Source organism: Rhinolophus ferrumequinum, chromosome 13, assembly GCF_004115265.2.
Source record: "Rhinolophus ferrumequinum isolate MPI-CBG mRhiFer1 chromosome 13, mRhiFer1_v1.p, whole genome shotgun sequence".
Taxonomy (NCBI): Eukaryota; Metazoa; Chordata; class Mammalia; order Chiroptera; family Rhinolophidae; genus Rhinolophus; species Rhinolophus ferrumequinum.
This window is the reverse complement of record NC_046296.1, coordinates 21,104,448-21,131,280: the sequence shown is the minus strand read 5'-3', so window position 1 is coordinate 21,131,280 and position 26,833 is coordinate 21,104,448. Positions and strand designations below refer to the sequence as shown.

Below are 26,833 nucleotides of genomic sequence, written 5' to 3'. Positions count from 1 at the left end.
TCGTCTGACCCTGTCTTACCGATCAGGGAGGGTCGGAGTAATTTTGTAGGAATAAAGCCCCAGCTAGTTAGGATCTTCTAGCGAAACTTTTTAAATTGAATTCTAGCCTTTTCTAAATAGCCCTGCCTTTGGGTGTTTTTGCTGAGCCTGAAGAAGAAGAGGCTGTGGCCAAGTTTAGTGGGTGGGAAACAAGATGAGTCAGTAAGAGAGTTGCGTTGTCCTCCTGGGCAAGAGTTTCCTCAACTGGGAACATGAAAGGGGTGGGAGAAAAACTTGTAGAAATTAAATTCACTATTCTAGCAATGGAAAACAGATACTTTTTTAAAAAGCTTTTATTATGGATATTTTTCCAACATATAACCAAGTAGGGAATAACAAAATGAACCCCAAAGTATTCATCATCCAGCTCAACAGTTATGAACATTTCACCAAAAAAGAGATTTTTCTAATCATTGAAGTAATAAAAGGGAGGAGTGCAAAGGAAAAGATGGATAAGAGTGATTTAAAATTTTTCTTCCAAATTTTTACTATATTAAAAAGAGAATATTAAATTATGAAAATACTTAATAAATTTTAGATATAAAATACTGAATTTTATAATATATGCATCATTTCTATAAATGTTAGTAAAGCACCAAGATCTTAAATGTGGACAAAAAATGCAAATAGGTAATTCATAAAAAAGGATACAAACAGAAAAAAAAGAAAGATTCAATGTTACTATTACTAATTTTAGAAAGCAAGTTAAACCAATAATAGGGTTCAATATTACACCTAAATATTAAATTTGAATAATAAATAAAGCAAATATGCTTCTGGCTGCTGGGCTTTGAATATTCTTATAAATCTGGAGGACAACTGGAAATATTCATAATCACCATATATCACAAGGAATAGGTAAAAAAAAATAAAATATCTACAAAGGCAATTACTATAAATGTTGTCATGGTCTAAAAAACATCAACAACTAATAGTGGGGACATTGAATAAATTATAATATATCAATATGATGGAAGAACATAAAATTACTAAAATGATAAATGTGGTGATTGTGTGTAATGTGGGAAATTAAGAGGAGAGAGTTGAACACAAAATTATCTACATACTGTGATCCCAACTGTTAAAAGATTGGAACAAACAGAAAATGAAAGTAGATGGTAAGTTTACATTGTTTTAAAATGTCCTTTTCAGTGCTTAGAGTTGATTTAATAATTTACAAAATGAAATGAAAGGGGGAAATAGATGATTGCTAAAGGCCTTATAGTCTCTAAAATTCTATGAAAGTTAATCTTTTCCATTCGTAGATAGTGGATCCATAATTTTCAGGATTGAAGTGGAGCAGTCTGCCTCTACCCACGTTCCTTCTGTGGGTTGGGAAATAAGTTTGTCAGATCATCCAGGCAACTTAAATAACAGCTGGAAGGAAGAAGTTAATAGTCACAAGTAAAATTAGCACCACCTGTCCAGGGTCCATACTTAATTGTTGCCATCATAAAATCCCGAAGTTGCTAAAACAAATTAAAGGAGACAATATATTTTCTGCCATGTACATTTATTATCCTTAATATTAAAAATAAATAAATAAAGGTTATTTTTTTAAAAGCTAACCAGCATTTTCTGTTTCATCTTTTCTGTGATTTCTTGAGGTGTTAATATTAAATTTTCTATGATTTCTGCAGATAGCCTCTATTTCTTTTAGAAGGATTCATGCTGGAGGATTATATTTTTATGGGGAAAAATAGTTTAGTTGAAACCAAACAGTAGTGAAAAGAATGCTATTTAGATATGATTTCTTTTAAATATTCTATGGCTTTGTTCCTTTTTCCTGGTTCTCTAGCATTTTGTCACAGTGTCTTACTTTCTTTTTTTTAATAAATAGGGAAATGAAGGCATTAAGAAAATAAACATTTTTTTGTTGTGAGACTTAAAGTGATAATCTGAACATTCATGTAGTGTTTAGAACAGTATCTGATATATAATAAAATAAGCGCTCAACAATAGCTGCAATAATTATTAAATAAGGTGAGATATATCTAGAGCAGTGCTATGCAATAGAAATATAAAATGAGCTACAAATGTAAGTTTGGATTATCTAGTTACATTTTAAAAAGTAAAAAGAGACAAGTGAAATTAACTTTAACAATAGGGAGTATGTTACCCAATGGATCCAAAGTATCATTTCAACATGTAGTCAATATAAAAATTATTAATGAGATATAAATATCATTAATGAGATATAAAAATATAAAAATTATTAATGAGATATTTTACACTTTTTCACACTAGGTCTTAACAGCCTAACAGCCTGATATGTAATTTACACTGAGAGAACATCTGAATTCGAATACTAAATTTTTATCAGAAATGCTTGATATTTAGATTTTATAAAATTTAGTTTTCACATAGTTTAACATACCCAAATTATTTCAAACATACTTAACAGTTTTCCAATATCTGAATTGAGTACCAAAAAATAATTTTCCTTAAATATTTGCAACCACTTTGAAAACATTGGTTCATCTTTTTTTAGAATTAATTTGACTTTGAAGCTAAAAGCATAACACTTTTAAAACTGCATCTAAGCTAATTTACTAAGTCTTATTCCAGTCCAGTCTTTCTTATTCCACATCAGTGACATGCCTTGGTTTTAAATTTTAAAATATGTCCATACTTGTTTTTTAAACTAGAAAATAATTTGTGATACTTAATAAGTATCTAAATTTAATTACAAATAGTTTACATAGATGATCACTGTTAACTTGTTACATCTGTAAAAACATACAAATAAACACATTAAAAGTGTTGCATTAGAGGGGGGTGGGGGGTGGGAAATGAGGGTAAGGGAGATCAAATATATGGTGATGGAAGGAGAACTGACTCTGGGTGGTGAACACACAATGGGATTTATAGATGATGTAATGCAGAATTGTACACCTGAAATCTATGTAATTTTACTAACAATTGTCACCCCAATAAATTTAAAAAAAAAGTGTTGCATTAGTGCAAAGAAAAATATTCAAAATGAATAAATCTGTTGACACCAACCAACTAGATTGGTGATATGATTAGATATAATACTGACAAAGATGCAACAGGCCTGACATGTGCACTGCACAGTGCAATGGTTAAAGTGAAATATAGCTCAACCAAAACATTAAAGTTGTGTGTTATGGAAAAATATTTTATACTTCAATTTTAAAATTTAAATTTAATTAAAATTAAACAAAATTAAATATTTGGTTTCTCAGTCGCACTGGCCACATTTGAGTTGCTCACTAACCCACGTGGCTGTGTACCTTGTACAGTGCAGCTATAGGAACTATATCTGTCAAAAGACAGGGTGAGCAGAACGTCTGAGTCCCACCCTGTGCACCTTTTTGTGTTGACATCAGCTTTAAGCAGGAGAGAAAGTTGTTTGTATGGTGTCTTGTTCAATTCCCAATTTCAAGCTGGTTTTCTCTTTGTTCCTCTCTGCCTCTGAGGCAGCATCTTTGCCTACCCCCAATGCCTGGTCCTCTGAGCTAAAAATAGCAATAAATTTAATATATACCTATAGTACTTCCCAGCATGCGTTTCTGCTAGGGTTCTTCTCATTGGTCATCACTCTGCCACCATGGTGTCAACTCCCAACATCTCTTGGCTGGTTTGGGCATGACTAGGGTCAGTAATAGGTCCACCTCACAGCTCAGCTCAGATGGTAGGCTGGGGTGGGGTTTTCTAGATGGATTCCCCACATCAGACAGAGCTGGTGGAGAGGTATAACCCATCTCCTCTCCTCTCCCTCTCCCTTCCCCTCCCTCCTGCTCCCTGCCCCTCCCCCCCATCTGCCTTAACTTAGTTTCAGTTCTTCTCAGCTTCTGACTTGAGATAATGTCAGTCCTAGTCTTTTTGGTTTTGTCATGACTTTCTTCCTTTGCCTCCCCATGCCTTCATGAGGTTTTTAATGAAAAATTGAGAGAGGCTGCATCAGAAATAACAAGTTCCCCATGTGAATCAGAAATCCCCTGTGGAAGCCTTTTAACAGTTCTATTTTTGTATTTTTCTGCCAGAGTCAGCTTGAATTCTGGAAAATTTTGTAAATAGAACCCTGTCCTCACCCACTGAAGGAGTGGCTGATCCAGGGGGACGGGGAGTTGCCCACAAAGCTAGAATATTTGCATGGCATGGGAGGCGTCAGAATAAAATGGAACACTTGAGAGCAGTGTTTATTCTCAGCTCACTTCCAGATCTCCATGGTTGAGCCAGTGTAAATCTACAAAGGAAAACTCAGCTGCTTTTCCTGTTTGTCTGGGAAGAGGTTTCATCCCTTATGGCAAATAGAAGGGTCATGTTGGTGGAGAAAGGACTGGGCTGCATAACACCTGTTTTCCTACCTACAGGCAAATAAGACTTAGGACAGCAGGAAGCCTGGCTGCATGTTTGGCTTTCTCATGGGACTCACTGCAAATCCCTTCCCTCCTTGTACGGTAGTCCCCGCCTTCTCTGCAGGGGATACATTTCAAGACCCTTAGTGGATCCTTGAAACTGTGGATAATATTGAATCTGATATATACTGTTTTTTCCTATACGTACATACACCTATGATGAAGTTTAATTTGTAAATTAGACACAGTAAGAGATGAATAACAATGACTAATAATAAAATAGAACAATAATTACAATATACTGTAATAAAAGTCATGTGAATGTGGTCTCTCTCCCTCTCTCTCTGATAACCGAGATAGCTACTAAGTGACTAACAGGCAGGTAGCGTGTACAGTGTGGATACACTGGACAAAGGATGAGTCACATCCTAGGCGGGACAGAGTGGGTTGGTGCGAGATTTCATCACGCTATTCAGAATTACACACAATTTAAAACTTATGAATTGTTCATTTCTGGAATTTTAAATTTAGTATTTTTGGACTGTGGATGACCGTGGGTAACTAAAACCACAGAAAGCAAAACCGTGGATAAGAGGAGACTACTGTATTTTAGTTTCTTATTCGGGTTCAGTCTGTCTATTCCCTTTCTGTATCACAAGGATTTTGTAAAGAAAGATGTGGATTTTAGAGTCTCTGGGAAAGATTATATGAGAAAGACCAGATACTAGATTCAAGGTTCTTTTTTTCTGATGAGGTGCTCCTCTTGTTATTTCCCTAAGACTTCTGATTGTTTAGGCAAAAGCTATCAAGAGTACTGGTTAACCTTGGAACTTAGGTCTCAGGATATGATGGCCTGTAGTGTGTGATTCATAAGGAAGGCCAGAGGTGACCCAAGTGCAGGTGGACATATGAGACTTCCTGGTAATAGAACAGACAAGAACTGGAGATAATGCCCGTATCTTGTGATCAACTAGTTGGGGTTCCCGCTTTAGATTCTTACTTGCCTGGGATAGTTTACCTGTGGTGTTTCTGAAGGAGGAACATGGAATTAAGTTACCTTTCATGTTTCCTTGAGGATATTTGACTCTAACAGAACTCTGAAAATGGATCAGGAAACATGATATAACCTGTGGCAAAGCCTAACTGTGCTGGACAGATTTTTTTTCTTTGAATAATTGTTATACCTGAGGAGACATGATTTTACCCATGATGCTGTATGTTGTGCAAAACCTATATGGATTTTTGGATTCCACTGAGTTGTGGTTTGCCTTAAAGTGGATATTGCTAAGCGAAGGGTAGTAGCTGCATGGTTTCCCTGAGAGGCCACTGCCAGCCTGTAAAACTGAGGCCATAGCTCTTAGGTTATATATATATATATATACACATACATATACACATATATATACATATACATATATATACATATACATATTTATATATGTATATGTATATATATAGGTTTTATATATATACAATTTTATTGAGCTATAATTCAGATACAATAAAACGCACAGATTTTAAGTGGTTAGTTCAATGAGGGTTTTTTAAGGAGTTCACATTTTTTTAAAAAAAATTTGTGGTAAAATATACAGAAAATAAAATTTACCATCTTAACTATTTTTAAGTGTATAGTTCTTGTTAAGTATACAGTTAATTATTTTTAAATACATTTACATTGTTTTGCAACCATCAACACCGTCCATCCATAGCACTCTTTTCATCTACAAAACTGAAATTCTGTACCTGCTAAACTATAACTCCTTATTTGCCCCTTCTCCCACCCCCTGGCACTACCATTCTACTTTCTGTCTTACGAATTTGGCTACTCTAAGTACCTAATTTAAGTGGAATCATACAGTATTTATTCTTTTGTGTCTGGCTTATTTCACTTAGTATCATGTCCTTAAGGTTTATCCATGCTGTAGCATGTGACAAATTTCTTTCCTTTTTATGGCCTACTAATATTTCATTGTATGTATGTACCACATTTTTTTATCCATTCATTTGTCATTTGACACATGGATTGCTTCCATGTTTTGGCTATTGCGAATAACGCTGCTGTGAACATGGGTGTACAGATATATCACTGAGTCCCTGCTTTCAATTCTTTTGAGAGAAAAAAGTACACACACACACACACACACACACACACACACAGACACAGACACACACTGGGGGTGCCAAAAAAATGTATACAAGTGGACACTTTGGTCAACTTTGCTCAAGCAGTAGTTTGCCATAATCAGAAGTATCTGCACCACTTTGAGCACCTCTTGTAACTGCAGAAGTCAAACGTGACTTGTATTCATCTTTTGTTATTGGCATATATTGAGTATTACAATTTTAACAGTTTTTCTTTCTTAAAATGTGTATACATTTTTGACACTATATATATATGTGTGTGTGTATATATATATATATATATATCCAGGAGTATATATATCCAGAAGTGTATATATATCCAGAAGTACATATACCCAGAATATACACCCAGAAGTGGAATTGCTGGATCATATAGTAATCATTCTATTTTTTAACTTTTTGAGGATTCAGCATGCTATTTTCCATAGTGGTGGTACCATTTTACACTCCCACCAGCAGTACACAAGTGTTCCAGTTTTTCCACATCTTCACCAATACTTGTTATTTTCTGTTTTGTTTTGTAGTAGCCATTAGAATGGGTATGAGGTGAGTTCAGTGAGTTTTGACAAATGTATACATCTGGGTACCACTGCCCCAATCAAGATGAGGAACATTTTGATTACCCCCTAACATTCCATTTCTGTGACGTGCCAGCCGCCACAAATCGAACAGTTCCTGAATGGGGGAGTGGGAATGAAAAAAGACACTCACACAAAATGATGATGCGGCCGGTCTTCAGTGATCCTGAAGCGCGGAGTTTACTTTCCTTTACCAATTTATACCACCTGTGTACGTGCAGCTCAACAATCACGAGTGTGCATTACCTCATTGAGAGTAAATTTTTAACTTCTACATAGAAACTACAAAACCACTGAAACTTCCCCAGAGTCATTTTCTCAATGACAAAGCCCACCAATTACCCTGATAATCATCAGTGATCTGTGTCCGGGAACCGGCCACTCCCACCTCATTCCTCAACAGCTTGCAAGCACCCTCCAGGTGTAGGCAGAGACAATGCCTTAAGAGCTAAAACAAGTTAACCATAAACTGAGCCAGTCTGCAAGGCTACAGAATAACAAGAAATTATGGCTCCCCACACATTTCGTGCTCCTCTGAACCCTCTGCTTCATCACTTCCCCCTCAATCCCTCACCCCAGGCAACTACTTGTGTTCCTTCTAGCAGTATACATTAGCTTTGCTTGTTTTAGAATCTCATATAAATACTTTGTTTGGCTTCATTCACTCAGAATAATGTTTATTTATCAATATTGTCTTTTATGGCTAGTGCTTTTTTGTGTGTCCTAAGAAATCCCTGCCTACCTCAAGATAGAGAATACATTCTCCTATGTGGATGGAAGATAAACCCCAGTGTGACTGGAGTAATCAAAGCTATGCTAAGGTTTCTTTAGAGAATACCACGGGGCTCAGAAACAAGTGAGAGGAGAGTGGGGAAGCCTGGGAAGGGCCACGGCAGAGAACAGGCCTCCAAGGAAGCCCAAGGAGCCAAGGCAATTAATAGCGTTCCTCTATTCCTCTATTTCCTGCAGCTAGTGTCATTAAAGTCAGTAGGCATTTCTTGTAGGCACACTGGGTGCAAGTCACTGTTAAGAATTAGAAGCAGGAAAGTGGGGGCCCAGGATGGGGATATGGTAAGTAACAGGGAGGGTGATGTCTTAGAATTTAGACCACTGTGAGGACGATGATTTTGTCAGAGGACAGACACACACAGAGGACCTCATTGACTTAGTGGCCAAAAGAACCATAAGGGAATCCTGGTTGATATGTGGTAGACATGAAAGCCTGAACTCTGCACACCACAGCTGTTTTTAATGTGAGTCGAGTTGGTAACCCACACCTTAAACAGCTCACTAAACAGGTACTGCTAGAATGTGAAGATGGGGGGATCCTTGGAGGGAAGAGGAATACAAAGAACAGCTAACATTTGTTGAGTACGTATTGTGCGTACCTTTCTAAGTACTTCACGTGATAAATAACTTGATTACTCTTTACTACAACCCTATAAAGTAATTATTGTTATTAATTCCATGTTATCATTGAGGAAATTGAAATACAGAGAAATAATAACTTGCCTCAAACGATACAGCTAGGAAGTGTGTATAAGAGGTTTATGAACCCAAGTGTTGGGGCTCTGAGCTCCAGCCACTTTGTTATGAAGGAAGGGTGGTGTGGTCTTAGAAGGAGGACATCCTGCCCCTTCGGAATGGCCATCGTGTGAAATTAGCAACCAGGCTGTGAAGTTGGCTGCACGGACCTCAGATTTGGACCGACCCGCGGCTGTTTCTCATCAGAAGGATTCTCCCTTCCTAGTGGAAATCTGTACTACACTCATTGCCAGCACCTGCCAGACCTCAGACAGACGAGCAAACCTAACACGTTGTTACCACACACATTACCCACCACTTAGCTGTAGACAGGGCTGTTTCCTAGCTAATGAAGGGGTGGGCTGGGCACGGTCTAAAGTCTTCTTCACCCTGATAATCCAGCAGAAACGAGCTCTCTTAGGGGGCAAACATCCTCTCTCCCCCCATTTCTATTCCTGCTTTCTTTATGTACATACATTTCAGCCTTGGAATTGCTCTCACCTGTGGTTAGCTTAACACTTTGATCTAGAAAAGGGTTAAAATCAACTCTGGAAGAGCAAAAGAATAGTTGTGTTTTAGGTCTGGAGGGGCACTGCCTCTAACAGCGTAAGTAACTGCCATCTAAGGCTTGAGAGAACATGCCGGGGCTGTGCCAAAGCCATAGCTTTAAGTGAAAGCCCATAATGTTTTTGGATCATAGCAAAAGCTAGAGGAGCTATTTCTGGCATTCCTTCTTTCTCTCCCTACTGGTGCATACTGGATAATATTTTTATTATGTTAATATGGTTAGCACTAGTATAAACATAATCAAATAGGGTCACTATTTCTAATCTCCTTTGACACTAGCTCCAGAGCACAGAACAAAGAGTACAAGGCCAGCTTTCTTGATACTGAGCCACTTAGCAGTGGCCAAGCCTGCCCCGTGAAGGAATGAGTCCTATGACCAGAAGAAGGATGACTAAGGGTTGTGAGATGACCATTCACAAAGGCTGTAAAGAAGCCTTGCGCTGAGAAGGAAGTTCAGTGGAGTCATCAACAGCCTTCAGGATATTTTTTTTAACAATAGGCTATTCTTGAATGGACAAGGCATAGAGGATAATTTTCTGTTATTACATAGGGTGTATAAGTAGAAATTAAAGTGTGCTTTTAGTGCCTAGAACAGTACCAGGCATAGGGCAGGCATTCAGATAATGTTTGTTGAATGAATGACCATGAAACATCAGTGAAACTATCATATCGGTCTCATGACTGTGAGCAATAATCAGTGTTACGAGCAAGCAGCAGCTTGTTTCTATGGTCACTGGCCTGAGAGGAGGGGAATCTGGTTTATCTACAATGAAAAGGTAGAATAGTTCAAAAACACTACCACTAACAAAAAACCAGCCAACTAGAGTTCCAGAGGTCTCCAGTTCTCAGGTGGTACCAAAAGTCCCTCAGATAAGAAAAGAACATCACTTAGGAAAGTCTGAAGCACTCTACTATGCAAGCTGAATACAGTACCCAGAGAGCCAAAGGTAGGGTAGCTACATATACTTTATTAGAATATGCTGTGAGTTGTGCCCTACCCAAATTGTGCCTGAGGAAACCCAGGTATTAAGTGAAGTAGAAAGACATTTAGCAAGTCAAGCATTGAACAGAGTGCCGGACCCAGCCAGCTCTCCTGACAATCATTTTGGCCATCTCAGCGCTCTTTTTACTTTTCTAATCTCCATAACTCCAAAGGTTACTGAGTAAACTAATTAAGATAATGTAGAGGAGCATTTAATAATGTTCCTTTCCTCCTTCCCCCTGCCAAAGGAATCATTGGAATAGAGTAAACAAAGGAATCATTGGAATAGAGTGAAAACTTTAATAGACTGGCCTGATACGGGAATGCTAGAGAAGGAGTGGGGATATTGTCAATTATATGTAAAATATGTGTTTTACAATTATTTGTGGATCAAAATTATTATTACTATTGTCCCCCACAATGCTGTGAATAAGTTCTAAATTCTGAACAAAAGTCTATCAGTAAGTTACTTGCCAGGTGCTGAGTTGGAATAGATTCTTTTCTAAGGTTACTTAGGAGGCAGGCTTCCAAATTTGTCTGCATTATTTAGCTTACACACTTGGCCTTTGAAAATGTTTATTTCTCTGGACTCAAACTCCATCGCTGAAAAAAAAAACAAAAAAAAAAAACCCACAAAAAACAAACTTACTTTACCTTTAGAAGGATCCAAGTTCCAAGGAAAAAGAGTTGCTTTCATTTTCCTATGTCGTAGACAGTTTTGAAAGTCTTAGTGCTCAGTCACACCCTCCACAAATCCGCAGACTAGAAGTTTAAATTTGTCTTCCTGTGGGATGTAAAATGAAACCGTGTACCAAAGAAAAATGGTGAATGACTCACTCACATGTGATCTTCTGAGGAAGCGAGAGATTCAGTAAGAATGTGCCACAAGGACAGCAAATCCCTTCATAATGAACGTTCTGGTTGCCAGTCCTGGGATGTGGGTCAATGTTATGAATCTGAATGGAGGCCCCAAATTAAGTCGGGATCTCAAGAACAGCATCCAGTACCAGGGTGAATTTATTATGGTGCCACATCCAGCAGAACCAGAGAAATTGTATTCATCGGCACATCAAGAAGGGATTCAACTCTTAGGGACAGGTTCATATTTACGTGCTTACCACACACACGTACTCACACACAAATACACACACTGCTAATTTATTTACATTAAGAAATAGAATTGTTACTTAGACAAAAATCCTCATGCTCCAGTACTTTGTAGACAGGGCTATATGGGAAGCCAAACTCTAGTCCAGAGGTTGCTTGGCAACCATAGACGCAGAACAAAGGTTTTAGGTGGATAAAATTCATCTTCACATATCTGACCCTGGACTGTTGGATTCTGGAGCCAAGCCACTCTTTCCTTAGGACATGGCTTTGATGACTATGTCAGAGTAAGCCTCTCTGAGGACTTTGTGTGGAGCTTGCATTGCCAATGGACACACTTTTTCTTTAAATATGCTAATACCTTTCAGCAAGTTGGCTTGAGCTCAGGAGCCATTTTTTCTCCTTGAAATGAATTTGTATATCTTTGTTTTGATGGTTATTTGCTGATTTTATTAGTCCAATGCTCAGGGAACAGTCTAATTTGTCTGCTTTCCAAATTCTGGGTGTGTGGGGAGGAATGTACCACACAGATGCCTCCATGTATGACATACTGAAATATTACTTGACATCAAAGGTTCTCGTTCCATATACCTGCAGTATGCCACAGGGACATAAGGAACTTTACACTTGAGTCAGTACCTGGCTTGTCAATTTCTGGCAGTGATACAGTAGGGCAATTTGTGGGATGGTGACATAATTATCCTTGTAGACATTCAACTGGAAAACAATATGGATGTGTTCTCAACATATCTAATTTTTCTTTACAAATGCATCATAAGAAATTATTCCTGCAAATTTTTGTAATCTTACCTGATATAGGTTGAACTTATTTACAACTTATTATATCCTTACATAACTTCTATTAGGGTAGGTCTCTTACGTTTAGTTCCCAGGTTTCTTTTCAGTTGCTCTAAAACTGTGTCTTAAAAGCTTCAGGAGCCCTACCATGAGCCCTCGTTTTAGAGTTCTGATATTATAAAGAAGTTGCACAGTTTCCCACCCACATACTGCCTAACCCTTAGGCTTTTTTTTTTTTTTTAGATGTTACAAACATATAGTCCCTTCATTCTTCATCTTTCCATCTGGAAGAGTCCTGGTGCTTTTAGGGTCATTTGAACCACACCCGATCTTGAGTGTGTTTGCATTTTACGGGGTTCAAAGCTGAGCCACAGTTGCTAATTATTTTGCCCCACGCATGAGCAGCCAAGGAGCTTTTCAAACCGCAACACAAAATCTGAGCCATTGTGAACTTGGTCATATTGTTCAGTTTATGGAATCGTAAGCCGGCCTTCAGAGAGAGGAAATGAATGAATCAAGGAAGCTGAGGCAGAAAAGGATTCCTGTCAAGAATCCTTGGTTCTGCAGAGTGGTGGGAAAGGTGAGAGGATTTACAGGTGGAGCTTCAGGGAGAAGGGCCTTTTGTCCCCTGGGAGCTGACCATTTGTACAGTTAAGAAGGGACCTCAGCAATTTTGTATTTGGAGGAGGGGTTTGAGGGGTTCCTTGCTCTCCTTTCTGCTCCTCCCCCATCCTTGCCAAGAGTTACTAAAACTTGAACTGGGTGCCAGACATTTGTGCTAGGAAGCATTTGTGTGGATTCACTTTACATGGATTATCTGATATCTAATGAAAGAATCAAGGAGTACTATTTACTGCATTCATTTCTCTTATTTAGAAACTTGTTCGGTACTAATAAATAAAACATATACAGTCGCTGTCTCCTTATAAATTGGCTTACACTGTGTGCTGTCCAAATTTCAAAATAAATTGTCTGGCTAAAAGCACCCTGTATTCAAGTATGATACATTTTTTTCCTTTAGTAAAGTATTTCTAGCTCGTTGAATATTAACACTCAGTATTTCCAGAAGGCTCTGATCAAACAGTCTTTCCACTTCTTGATGTGGTCGAAAGGACCAGGAGTGTTTGTATTATAGTCTGGCTTTTGTGGGAGGTGTCCCCATTCTCTGCCTCCTCATTCCATTCCCTTCCTTCTCACTCCTTGTCATTTAGTCCAAAACTGCATGGAAGCAAAGGGAGGGCCCTTGGTTCTAAAAGCTGCATCTGCCTGGTTGTCAACCAATCAGCAGCAGTTCAATCCAACTCACATATTACTTATATTAATGATGGATATGGGCGTATTGTGATAATTTATATGATATGAAACAGGGCCTCCAGACAAAGGAGTGGCTAAGGCCCATTAACGTCTCAAAAAGTCCCATTCACGGCTTACCCTAGTACATTCTGGGCAAATGAGAAAGACGTACCTGTTCCAGCCCCCATAGTTGGTCCTGGCCTTTCTCCATCCCCATCTCATGCTACTCTGGCCCTTGTTCTTGAAGCTTTTGTCCATCCCTCAAACACGGTAAGTTTCTTCCTGCTTCAGGGCCGTTGCACCAACTGCTCCCTCTGCCTGAAACTTCTCCTCCAGAACTTTGAATGATGAGCCCCTTCTCATTCAGATCTTAGCTTGAATGTCATCTCCTTGGAGATGGCTTCCCTGATTGCCCTGTCCAGGCCAGCTCCTTTCCAGTAACCTGATTACATCATTTTCCAAACCAGGGTTCAGGAAACTTTTTCTGTGAAGGGCCAGATAGTAAATACGTTGAGCTTTCTAAGCCACACAGACTCTGTCACAACTACTCAGTTCTGCTGTTGTAACATGAAAGCCACCATAGACAAGACATAAACGAGGGAGACTGACTGTGCTCTAGTAAGTCTATATTTACGAACACTGAAATTTGAATTGCATATAATTTCATGTTTCATGAAATATTGTTCTTTTGATGGTTTTGTCAGTCATTGAAAATGTAAAGACCATTCTTACCTTGCAGACTGTACAGAAACAGGATTTGGCCCATAAGCTGCAGTGTGCTAACCCCTGCTCCATATCTTGTTGTATTTCCATCTTGCTGGTATCTGCAATTATCTTATTTACTCATTTGTTTATTTGTTGTCTGTCTCTCCTGGCAGACTGTCAGCTCCTTGAAGGCAGGTTCTTTGTCTTATTGTCTCCATCAAATACAGTGCCTGGAATGTGGAGGTGCTTCATGAATATTTGGTGATTGAATGAATAAATCGGTATAGCCCATGCGCCACTAAGTCCAACAAAGAATTCTGCCACATCTCTCTCATGTGTGTCACACACACCCTTCCCACGTCTTCGCCTCTGTCTGTCTGTCCCTGTAGTAGTATCTCAAGCCTTCCTGACCCTTTGTCTCTCGTTCCAGGCTACCCTGCAGTATAGTACCTTGCTAACGTCTGTCTTTTGTTGTATCATTTCTCTTCAAAAGTCAAGACCTTTTCACAATTTTCCCGTTGCCCACAGTATCAAGTCCAGCTCCTTAGTTGGGCTCTTACTAATCAGTTCCCTGCCTGCGTTTCCAACCTCGTTTCTGAGCCTTCCCTGGAATGAGCCCTCTGCTCCAGCAGCCTCGTCTCTTCACTGTCCCTGAAGCCACTGCTCATTTCCACCTTTGTTCAGGTGGTACCCCAGAACCAGTTGGCATTTCGCCTCTGGAAGGCATTCCCTTGTGTAACCTGAGGTAAGTCTGCAGTGAATGATGGGAAACAGGAAGAATGGAGCTGAACCTGAGGAAAGCAGGAAGGTGAAAAGTGAATGTGGCCAAACATGAATTAATTGGTAATAAAGTGGGTTAAGTAGGATTTCGTTATTTTGGAGGAATAATTGAAAAGTGCTGCTTGGTAGGGTTGTCTGGGCCGGCGCTTTTCAAACTGCTGTGCAGACACATATTTGGGGAATCTTGTAAAAATGCATATTTTGACAGTGGGTCTGGGGTAGGGCCTGAGATCTTACATTTTTAACAAACTCCCAGGTGATGCCCATGCTTCTGACTCTGGGTTGATTCTTGGAGTATCAGGATCTAACTAAATGCTTAGGAAAGGAGCCTTTTCCACTGGACTTAGATATGGAAACAGGAAGTCAATTGGCCTGCCCCTGAGAGGACTGCCTATATATCATGAGAACCCCCCAAGAGTCCCAGCCGACAGTAAGACGTTTCTTACATTCTGAATGACTGAATAAACGTCTGATGATTCTAGTCTTCTTGATGAAGGAGGGGTTGCTGAAGAGAACTAAGGAGTGTGTAAGGCTGCAGCTTAAATGGAAGAAGCACCTTTAAGTCTTGAGATGGTGGCAGTGAAAGTGGTTATTAGGAAATGAAGTCTAATGTTTGGGCGCTGGCCAGTCTCTCTCTCTCTCTCTCTCTCTCTCTCTCTCTCTCTCTCTCTCTCTCTCTCTCTCATACACACACACACACACACACACACACACACACACACTCACTCAGTGTAGGCTGGAGTGCGGTACTTTTCCCTGATGCAGCTGGATTACCTCTTCTGTCTAGGGAGGCACCTCTTCTGATCTACTCGTTTAGAATCTAGGCTTGTCTTGAGTACAAGTAATGTATATACTTCAAGGAATCATTTCTGTAATGTGTATCTCCCAACAGAAAAGCAGATAGGAAAGTATTTTGCTGATGTAATAGACTTACCTGTTCAAACAGTTTATTTTTAAATTATTAGTCTGGTCCTTGTATCTTTGGCTAATCAAACAGCTGGCCTTTTGATGAAATTGGGTGTTATTTCCCTGTGGTTTAACTTTATGCGAACTGTAAGTTATCCAGATTAATGATTTTAATGACACTTCCCTCAGCACAGTTATTTCCCCTCTGTTTTATCATAGAAGACCTTCTGCTTGTGTGATTGAACTTTGACCTTGACGCAGATTCATGGCCATGGTAAGTTGGGGAGTGCCTCACCCGACCTGGTGCCAGCCGCAGACAGGTACAGGGTGCTTCCTCAGGGACTGTTGGCTTATGTAAAGGATTGTTTGCTCAACAGAGGTGGGGAGGAGGAAATGAAAAGGCAGTTTCTTTCTTTTTTTTTTTTTTTAACAACACCATTTTAATTTCTTTCCGGGGTGGTGAGTAACTTGACCCTGAAAATTAATTCAAAGAGAATCTTTTGAATGCTTCTAACATCCTGAGATACAGAAACAAGTTATAGTTTTCTCTCTCCAGAAGCACCACTTCATGTTCATTATGGAAAATGGAGGCAAAGAAAGGAAACACTGAAAATCCTGTAGATTCTACAACCAGGAGATGAGTGCCGTCCGAATTTTGGTGGAACCCCACCGTTACAGGCTCATCAAGAAGGGTGTATCTAGTCATAGGAGCTTGTCATCTGCCGTCTGCTTTGGGCTGTGACCAGACTCCTGGGAGCGTGGTTATCTGATCTTTGAGGCAGGCAGGGAATCAGATCCCTTAGAGAGCTCCATAAAATTCAATGCTGAGGTGGAAGCTGAGCCTGTTAACTGCAAACATGGCTCTACCTGAAGCTGGCCATCTGCTCTCCTTCTCCCACCCACACAGGGTTTCTGAATAGGCGGGTGATTCTGATCCTCACTCTTTTAAGAGGGAATAATAGAAGTAGAGTCTTATACCTGGAGAGGAACTAGAGATCCCACCAGTTCTAGACGCCTTCTTTTAGGAAGGTAGATGTGTAAACTATCCTGAACAAATAGTAATGTACTCTTAATTTTTTTTAATTAGGCATTTTAGAATTTTCTTCATCATCCCTGCCAGTCAAAGGCGTACTCATGTCTGCCCCAAATCTCTTAGACTTTAATTTAAAATCCATTTCTTCTTAACTGAGTCTTCCTGGACATGGCGAACATTTATTCAGAAATGTTTACAGTGCCCCTATTTTGTGCCAGACATGGTACTTGGCTCTGGGGACTTAAAATTAATGGGACACTCTTCCTGTCCTCTACAAGCTCACAGCCTTCCTACATGTGATGATTGTAACCAAGTGACACTTTAATGTACTTTCCACTCGAGGAAAATTACCTCAGTTGCTCTCATCTTTCCCATAATGACTATTATTTATTGGACAGATAAAGGATATTTTTAAAGGAAAGGAAAAACACACATAAGTCACAGTATTGTAATTCCCAATTATTTTCCATCATTTTACTTTAGACCCTACTCATGTGTATAATGGTTTTTAAACAGTAGTAATAAGAGCATAAATAACAGTTAAGTATGTATTTAATCTTCTCTATGGTACCGTAGCTTATTAAAATTATTTACATGAGAGAAATATGAATTTTTAATTTTCTTAAAAAAATTTCAAATCACTGCAATGACTATATTGTGGCGTGCCAGCCGCCACAAATCGAACAGTTCCTGAATGGGGGAGTGGGAATGAAAAAAGACACTCACACAAAATGATGATGCGGCCGGTCTTCAGTGATCCTGAAGCGCGGAGTTTACTTTCCTTTACCAATATAAACCACCTGTGTACGTGCAGCTTAACAATCACGAGTGAGCATTTCCTCATTGAAAGTAAAATTTGCAACTTTTACATATGAACTACAGACTCACCGAAACTTTCCCAAAGTCATTATCTCAATGACAAAGCCCACCAATTACCCTGATAATCATCAGTGATCTGTGTCCGGGAACCGGCCACTCCTACCTCATTCCTCAGCAGCTTGCAAGCACCCTCCAGGTGTAGGCAGAGACAATGCCTTAAGAACTAAAACAAGTTAACCATAAACTGAGCCAGTCTGCAAGGCTACAGAATAAACAAGAAATCATGGCTCCCCACACTATATGATACATTTCTAAAAGGAAAATGTGTTTTAATGGATACTGTATTCAAGTATTTTTTAAATTTTTTATAGAGATTTCATTTGCACATAGTGAAATGTATAGCTTTTAAGGCTACTAGTGGATGAGTTTTGACGAATATATGTACCATGTAACTTACTCCTCTATCAAGATAGAACATTTCATCGCTCTAAGAAGTTCCTTCATGACCCAGAAATGCAACCACTGTTCTGATGGTTGTCACCATACATAGTGATTGTTTTGCCTGTTCTAGAACATCCAATAAATGGAATCATAGAGCATGTACTCTTTGTGTGTGGCTTTTACTGCTGAGCATTATATTTTTTGCAGTCCATCCATGTTGCTATACGTATCAGCCGTTTGTTCCTCCATTCTTTTTTTATTGCTGATTAGTATTCCATTACATTGTGTTCTAATCTGTTTTACTTTTATCATTTTCATTATTTTAATAACTGAATATTTCATTAATTGTGTAATACACCTATTTCCACAATTCGTTTTTGTCATTCCTCCCCATATCCTCCCTGTTTTCTTTGCCTGCTGCCACAAGAAGCCTTTCTGGAGTAGAATCCCCTGCCTTCCCAGAATGGATAATGGTACATTATGCCCTGGAATTTAATCGATATGGATACTTTAGAACAAACAGGAACAAATTTCCCAAGCTTATCTTTTTCCTGGAAAAAAGAGTCTCTAAGAATGCTAATTGATAAGCTGAACCATGTTTGCAAATCCCTGTATTGATTCATCTTGTTAGATATTAATTTTAATCCCATGATAGTATCCCTCAGCAATGCAGTTTGCTTTAAAGTTGAATGCAGCAGCATTTGAGTACCATTGAAAATGTTTTCAATACTGAAGTTCTAAAAGAACCTTGTGAAACATTTGGCTCAGAAAGCCGTCTCATGGTGGGGCCAAGGGCCAACTTAGGCCATGTTGGAATTTTGACAGAAAATCTCTAATTTGCTTATTACTGCCGGTATATAGCAGAAGAAAAGAAGTAAAGTGCCTGTGTTAATTTCTTAGGGCTGCCATAGACACGTATCACAAACTGGATGGCTCAAAATAGTAGAAACTTGTTGTCTCACAGTTCTGGAGGCTAGAAATCCAAAATCAAGGATTGGCACATCCATGACCCTCTGAAACTTGTAGGAGATTCCTTCTGCTTCTTTCTAGCTTCTCGTGGTTTGCTGAAAATCTTAGGTATTCCTTGGCTTGCAGCTGCTTAACTCCTATTTCTCTGCCTTTGCTGTTGTGTGGTGTCCTCCCTGTGTGTCTCTGTCTTCACATGCTGTTTTCTGATAAGGGCACCACTCACATTGGATTAAGGACTCAACCTACTATAGTATGACTTCATCTTAATTTGATTAATTATATCTACACTGACTCTTTCCAAATAAGATCACATTCTGAGGTACTGGGGCTTAGGACTTCAACATATCCTTTTTTTTTTTTTTTTTTTTTGGTGGGAGGAGGTACAATTCAACCCATAAGTGCCTATAGAAATTAACGTCATAGATTTCTACGTTCCTATCATAGGTGTATGAGTGTGATAACTAAGTGCTGGATGCTGACCGTGTCTAGGAGCCGAAAGCCTGGTCTTTCCGCAGATGAGGCCCACCCTCTGAGGCCTTTGGATGGGCTTGATGTGGGCCAGAGAGGGCCTGAGAGGTCCAGGCCAAGGTGGACTAGCTCATAGAGCTCAAGTCTGACTTGCTAGAGAATTGTCTACGGGTATAAAAATCATCCATTCCTTTAGATGGCCCATAGTACATCCTTGGAGCAAATTAAATCATTCGATTTAATCTTTACTATTTCATCCTTGTTTCACATCATATCCCTGGATCTTGGCCCAGATTTTCAACATGTCTGCATCACCCTACAGCAGCCTGAATGATCTTTTAAACATGTATCTGATCATCTCCCCCAGCCCCTTGCTTAAAACCTGTCAGGGACTTCCCACTGCACCTAGAATAGAACATAAACTCTTCACCGGGCTTGTGAAGGCTGCTTTGTTCTGGCTCCAGCCCACCTCTCTACTCTTTCTTTTTTCCTTTTTCTCTTTCTTTTTTCCTTTCTCTCTTTCTCCCTTTCCTTTCCTTTCCTTTCCTTTCCTTTCCTTTCCTTTCCTTTCCTTTCCTTTCCTTTCCTTCTCTCTCTCTCTCTCTCTCTCTCAGTCTTCCCCTCCCTCCCTCCTTCCCACCCTTCTTCTTTCCTTCCTTCTTTGAAAACAAATTTTATTGTGCAAAAGTTAAACACCTACAAAAGTAGACCAAATATTAAAAATAGCCCCTTTGTACCCATCAATAATTATTAACTCATGGTCAGTGTTATTTCTTTTTCTCTTCGTTTACTTCCCCCCACCTGTGTTATTTTGAAGCAAATGCCATATTATCTCATCTGTAAACTATTTCAATACGTATAAGATGAAAACGCTTAAAAAAAATGAAAGAATCCCAATACCATTATCATACCTAAAAATGTTAGCACTGATTTCTTAATGTCATCAATATCAAGTCAATGTTTAAATTTCCAATTGTACCATAAATGTCATATTGTTTTTTACTGTTTGTTTGATTCAGGATCCAAATAAAGTTCACCCATTGTGATTATTGAGATGCTTTTTAAATCTCTTTTTAGCTATAGTTCCCCTCCATCTCTCCCTTTTCTAATTCCCCTTGAAATGTGTTTGTTCCCAACCCTGTGGCGTGGGTTAACATTTTCATCCCTCTTCTGTATGCTGTAAGTTGTCTCTAGAGGCTTGATCGGATTCAGGTTTGATTTTTCCCCCTTTTTGTGTGTGGGGGTATGACAAGATGACACATAGACTGCCCTGTAACTTGATCTTACCACTCTCCTTTGCCCACCACTGTGAGCCACACTGGCCTCTGTCCTGCTGCTCCCGTAAAAGCTAGTTCCAGCCTCAGAGCCTTTCCCTTAGCTGTTTCCTCGGCCTGTAACACTTTCCCCCATGATTTTTACATGGTCAGCTGCTTCATGTCATTGGGATCTCAGCCTAAATGTCACTCCTCAGAGGAGCCCCTCCAGGACCTCTCTCTCTGCTCCATAGCACTTCTCACCACCTGGCACATGGTGCAATATGTATTTGTTGGCTTGTTTACTGTCTGTCCCTGCCTCCCCGTCCCCCTGAACTAGAACAGTCAGCTCCATGGGAGCAAGAGCCTCATCTCTCATGGTCCCTGCTGTAAACCCAGCGCCTAGAATAGTGTCTGGCCCATGGTAGGTGCTCAGCAAATGTCTGCTGAATGAGACGCCTCTGTGTCAGTAAGTTGCTGCTTCTCACTCGTGTCTTTCTCTGTGCTCAGGCGACCAAAGGAGGCACCGTCAAAGCTGCTTCAGGATTCAATGCCACCGAAGATGCCCAGACCCTGAGGAAGGCCATGAAAGGGCTCGGTAAGTGTCCCACTTTGTCATGTGTTGTGTGTCACAGAGTCACTCAGAGGGTGCTGTGTCCGCTGGCAATTATGAGTAGGTCTCACTCTAAGAAAACACAGTGGGAACAAGTTGGCTTTCCAGGACAAATTAGAAGGAAGGGCATTCATTACTCACTTTTACTACAGAATTTTTAACTTAATGTACTCATTCTGTATTTTCCCAATCGTTGAAATATGTTTTGCATCACCACATTATGAATCTATATCTAAAAATTTAGAAATGTATTTGTTTTCCAATTAGTGCTGGGTGTGTGTAGTGCCATAAGGTTTACAAAGCACTTTCACAAATATTATCTCAATGGACATATACAACGACCTTGTGATTTAATGAAAGCAGCTATTGCTAATGTTAGTTTTGCCCCATTTTATGCATGTGAGACCTAGAGAAGGGAAGTAACATGGGGTAAGTCACATAGTAAGTAGAACTTTGCTATGCGTCACACTCAGCAGAGCCCAGTGCCAAGGTCGGGCTTGCCCACTCTAAGTCCACGTTCTTTCCCTTGCGTCCCTCTACCCGTTGCTGTAATGGGCGTGGCTGCAGTCCCAACATGCAGTGTGTGGGGTTTTATGTGAGAAGGCTGTGTGTACACAACCACAAGGGCTTGCCTTCCAGTGCGTGATCCTCCAGTTAGCTTCCCGGGGGCAAAGCCTCAGGCACAGTCGTGCAGAGTGCACAGTGAGCTACCCTGGCCTAGTTCCTTGCTTGGGTGGGACATTTGGCCCGAGTAGTGCCCCCTGGTTTAAAGCTGCTATTTAGAACCTCCTTGAGATTCAGATAAAAATCTTGACCGTGAGGCCTTAGTTCCCCAGTTTTTCTATCCAAGAAGAGTTCATTTTACTTTGCCCCTGTGCTCCTGAGAACAACAATAACAATACTAGTGAACTCTTCTTAAGTTCTATGTGTCAGGCAGACTGTGCTCCATGGATTAACTGTTGTAATCCTGATAGCAGTTTATTGGTGAGACCATTGAGATTTAGGGAGGTTGGCTAACTTGCCCAAGGTCTCAGAACCAGTAAGTGTTAGAGTCAGGATTCTAGGCATTTCTAGGTAGTCTGACTCCAGAGCTGGCGTTTGACCCACAGGGCTATCGTGCTGCCCACCTCCAAACAGAGCACTGTTCTAAATCTATGTATCTAGCTCCTCATTTTCCCTTTTTCATAAATAAAATGGAAAAGGTACTGGGCCCACTCTTTTCTTTTCAGGTCTATCCTAATTGTTTGGTATATGTCAAGGGCACCATAATTCAGAATGTGGTCCACATGGCTTTCAGAATTCTCAAAATCAGAGTCAGGAGACATTTGACACAGCCAGTGCTTTTCAGTGCCTGCTGTGTGGGGGCCAGTGCAAGGTGGATAGTTGGAGGAGACGAGGTTTGTGAAGCCTAGTCCTTGTGGTCAACTCGTCCATGGATGCTAGGTGGCTAAGGCATACACAGAAAAGAACTATGACCAGTTCCTACTATGATAGCTGTAGGAGGGACACAAATAAGATCCCGTTAGGGTTCAGAGAGAAGATCTGAATTCCCACATTTCAAGGCAAAACATTTTGGAGAATGTGGAATTTGAGGTGGGCCTGGAGAGATGAGTTTCAATAAACAGAGAGAAGAGAGAATGTGCTTCAGGAGAACGGACTAGCACGAGCGAAGACGTGGGATGAGTGTGAGCCTTGCCCCATTTTCCAGGTTAGCTAAGGCCTAAGGGCGTCACAGTAAATACACAGAAAGGTGGCTTATAGCAAGAGGCTTGCAAAGCCAGAGTTGGCTGTTGGGCAGGTACCAAAGGGAGGTCGTAGAGGTGCTATTGAGAAGGCCACCTATAGAATCACAGACATGGAGTCGGGGGATGGCCCAGAGGCATTGGCCAAGAAGCAACCCATGCCAGAATCACGATGCTAAATGCAGGGGCTTAGGGAGACATAAACCGATAGACTGGTAGTGAAGGAGGTCAGGAAAATGGAGTGCAGCACCGTTGGGTCAAGTACAGTGATGCAAGAGCTAAGTCTATGGATTTGGCTGCCTGGGCTTCTTTTATGTGGATATGTACAGTACTGAATGGGATGTTGCAGAGTCTCAAATGCCAGATTACAGTGGGTGTAGTAAATCCAGCAGACAGTAGGGAGCCATTGTGTATTCCTGGACAGGGAAGGGACACGGAGAGTTTTTCTTTATAGGAAAATGAATCTTGCAAAACTTTGGAAACACTATTAGACGGTTAGAATACTAGTTAGCAGACTTTTGCAGTTGTTTAAGAAGAAACCACTCATGGTTTCTTCTTAAACAACTGCAAAAGTCTGCTAACTAGTATTCTGAATACCAACACCTGAAGGGGTGTTGGTAGTAGTAGGAATTAAAAAGAGGGGACAGATGCAAAAAAGATCACAGAGCTAGATTTTGCATGACTTGGCAGGAAATTTGAATGTGGAGGAAGAAAGGGTAAAAAAAAAAACCCAAAGCTATTTTATGGGTTCAAACCTGACTGACTGGAATAAGGATGGTATCTTTCCCAGAAAGCAGGTAAGCAAAAGGTGATGAACTTTCTCTCCCCAGCTGAGATTTCTGAAGGAAAAAAGAATGGTTGTGTCTATTACCCTCTTTTTTTTTTTTAACAGAACAGAAAGCAGGTCCCTAGGGTATGTACACTTAAGTTCTATAGCTTCTTCCCTACATCCCACATTTTTCTGGATCTCTAATCTTGGAAACAATAACTGTGGTGAATCTGTATTTTTTCATTTCTCCCTGAAATATTTCAATAGAATCTCTTCTGTAACACATCACAGCTCCCACACAGTATAAACAGTGAGGAAACGGAAAACTCACCAAACACACATGAACATCCGGCTGTTCCTAAGACAAGGGACCAATTTGCAAAACCAGAATAAAGCCCCCCCTGTAAAAGCTGCTTTGCTGCTTTTACAGAAACAGGCAAACAAAACTTAGGACATTTCTAATTTGTAATTCACATCGTAAAGTTTTGGTAGGGTATTGCATCATGGGAATTCATTGGCAGTTATTAAAAAAGGAGCCATCTGAGATCAGGAAACGCAGTTTGGAAATGAAAAACCCAACTACAGATATTAAAACGCAGTGAATGCCATAAGCAGCCAATTTAGACCCTGCAAAGTGCCAAGTGAGTGAATTAAAAGAGAAATTTGAATTGTTTCAAAACTCAGAGAAAATGATAAAGAGATTAAAATGAGAGACAAGGCAAGAACATGGCAATAGATACAGAAGATCCAAAGGACAGAGTAAGAATTCCAGAAGAGGGGGGGAAAGCATGAGCCCAGTCAACATTTATTTAGTAGGTGTTGGGCATTGTACTCAGTAATTAACTTCATTGTTCGGTTTCACACTTGCAGCAGCTCTATGATCGTGATCACTCACATTTATAGATGAGGACCCTGATGCTCAGAGAAGTTAACAGTTTTGTTCAGTGGTTAACAGCTAATGAAAAAGAGAAGCTAAGACTCAAATCTACTGTCTGTTTCCCCCCCAAAATAGACAAACCCTCTGACCAAACCTCTTTTTTAGAAAGCTCACTGCATGTGTTTGGGTGACCCTGGTTTGTGCAAGGGAACCCATTTTCTCCTTCCTCTCTCAGATGACCCTCACTCACTGTCTGTGCTCCCCCACCGCCAGGCACCGACGAAGATGCCATTATCAACGTCCTCGCCTACCGCAGCACGGCCCAGCGCCAGGAAATCAGGACGGCCTACAAAACCAGCATCGGCAGGGTAGGCCTCAGTCTCTCTGATCTATCGTAGATTTTGCAGTGGCCCTGTGTTTTTCAAAGACGGATTTGTTGCCTTGTTTAAAGATGTTCTTGGGAAAAAAAATGGTTGCAACATATTCCCTCAGCTATCCTTAGCAAGAAGTGATTTCAGGGAGCTCTTGATTCACAGAGCTCAAGGCCAACCTTGGTCTCTTCCCACCCAGGTCCTCGCAGGGACTCGGCTGTTGAATGAACTCAGCCAGCACCCTTTTGACAGCAGACAGGGCTGAGCTCCCAGTGTTGCTTCCCTGACCCTGAAGAGGCTTCGTTTAGGCCACTGTGGATGAAGACCCTCCAACCTGACGAAAATATTTAAATCCAGTTTGTTTTAAACGATCTTCAATTCCTCATCAAATTCTAGAATGGGACTTACTTACATGTTTGTGTATATGCGCATAATTGATCAGCTTCTGCTTTCAGAGGTGGTTCCCTCACCATGTTTTCCCCTTCCAGTTGGAATCCCACACCCCTCAGGAATCCTTCCTCTGCCTCCATTTCAGTGACACACTTAACCAGCATCATTACACCCAATCATTCCACATCACTGAAAACCTATCTCTGTGATTAGCAAGAATCTTTTTATTGAGGAAACATCAGTGAGGGTCTCCAGCCTCAGAATACAGGAACTATGATTAAGTATTTCTATCCTTGAGATGCTCTCCAGCCAAACAGACTGTGGGTGCTTCTCAAAGACAGGCATTAAATTGCTGGGGGACAAGGCCGGCTCAGCTGTTACCCAGAGCATTTGCAAGGTGACCCTTGGCTAGGCACCCCAGGAGGGAATGGGGTTATTCATAGCTGGGACTATCTTCTGGGCATTTTAAACTCCTCTTCATCCCCAAAGAAATTTAATGAGCACACATAGACATGAACGGGCATGTGATGTGTGAACTAGAGACCTAAAGCCTGTTGCCACACATATTTGGGGTTGATTACGCTGCTTCAAAACTAAGCTAATCTCATGGCAGTTTGGTAAGATGACCGACATTAGTGGATGAAGTACTAATTTTTTTGTTTATTCATTTGATACGTGGCTGTAACATAAAAATATGCACAATCGATTGAAATATTGTGGTATGGAATCAGGGTTGTGAGGGTCAGAGATGTGAACTTGCTTCTTATTGGTTGGTTGATCTTATTAAGCAGGATCTTAAACTCTCTGACCTGTCTTAGTAGGAAATGTAGAAAAATGTCTGTAGAATTTGGTCCTTTGTCCAAAGAATTACATTTCTTATTTGAAATTGAGCCTTAAAAAATAATCACAAATGATTCAAAAGATACAACTGTGTATGTAACAGTAGAAAAATAGAAACAGGGGACTGGTTAAAGAAATTATATTGCATCTAAATGTAGGAATTTCTGCAGCTGTTAAAAACGTCGTAGGTGAATATTGACTTGGAAATACATTCAGGGTATATTGTTACACTTAAGTCAGAGTTGACCAACTTTTTGATCTTGGGACTCCTTTTACACTCTTAAATCATTGGGGACTTTTTGTTTTCTGTGGGTTATAGCTATTGCTATTTACTATATTAGAAATTAAGACTGTAAAATATGTATTTGTTTACTTTGTAAGAAATCAATAAACCCCTCACAGGTTAATATAAATAACATTTTTATGAAAAACAGCTACGTATTCCAAAACAAAATAATTTTTTAGCGTGACGATTGGCATTGTTTTAAATTTTTCAAATCTC

The 26,833-nt window shown here is 40.1% G+C and overlaps 1 protein-coding gene and 1 long non-coding RNA gene across 2 annotated transcripts in view; one reads left to right on the top strand and one right to left on the bottom strand.

Moving 5' to 3' along the window:
* Positions 1–26,833, top strand: part of ANXA4 (annexin A4) — a 54,039-nt gene that overhangs the window by 9,440 nt on the left and 17,766 nt on the right. The window contains exons 2-4 of the mRNA XM_033125134.1: positions 15,966–16,020; positions 21,240–21,327; positions 25,004–25,098. Of these exons, the coding sequence (XP_032981025.1) occupies positions 16,012–16,020; positions 21,240–21,327; positions 25,004–25,098 (192 nt within the window). The 5' untranslated portion in view covers positions 15,966–16,011. The remainder of the gene's footprint in view (positions 1–15,965; positions 16,021–21,239; positions 21,328–25,003; positions 25,099–26,833) is intronic.
* Positions 710–13,952, bottom strand: LOC117033149 (uncharacterized). Its single transcript, XR_004424845.1, has 3 exons — positions 13,528–13,952; positions 10,812–10,941; positions 710–1,416 (listed from the first exon to the last, which is right to left on the bottom strand). It is a non-coding gene; the product is annotated as an uncharacterized LOC117033149 (long non-coding RNA).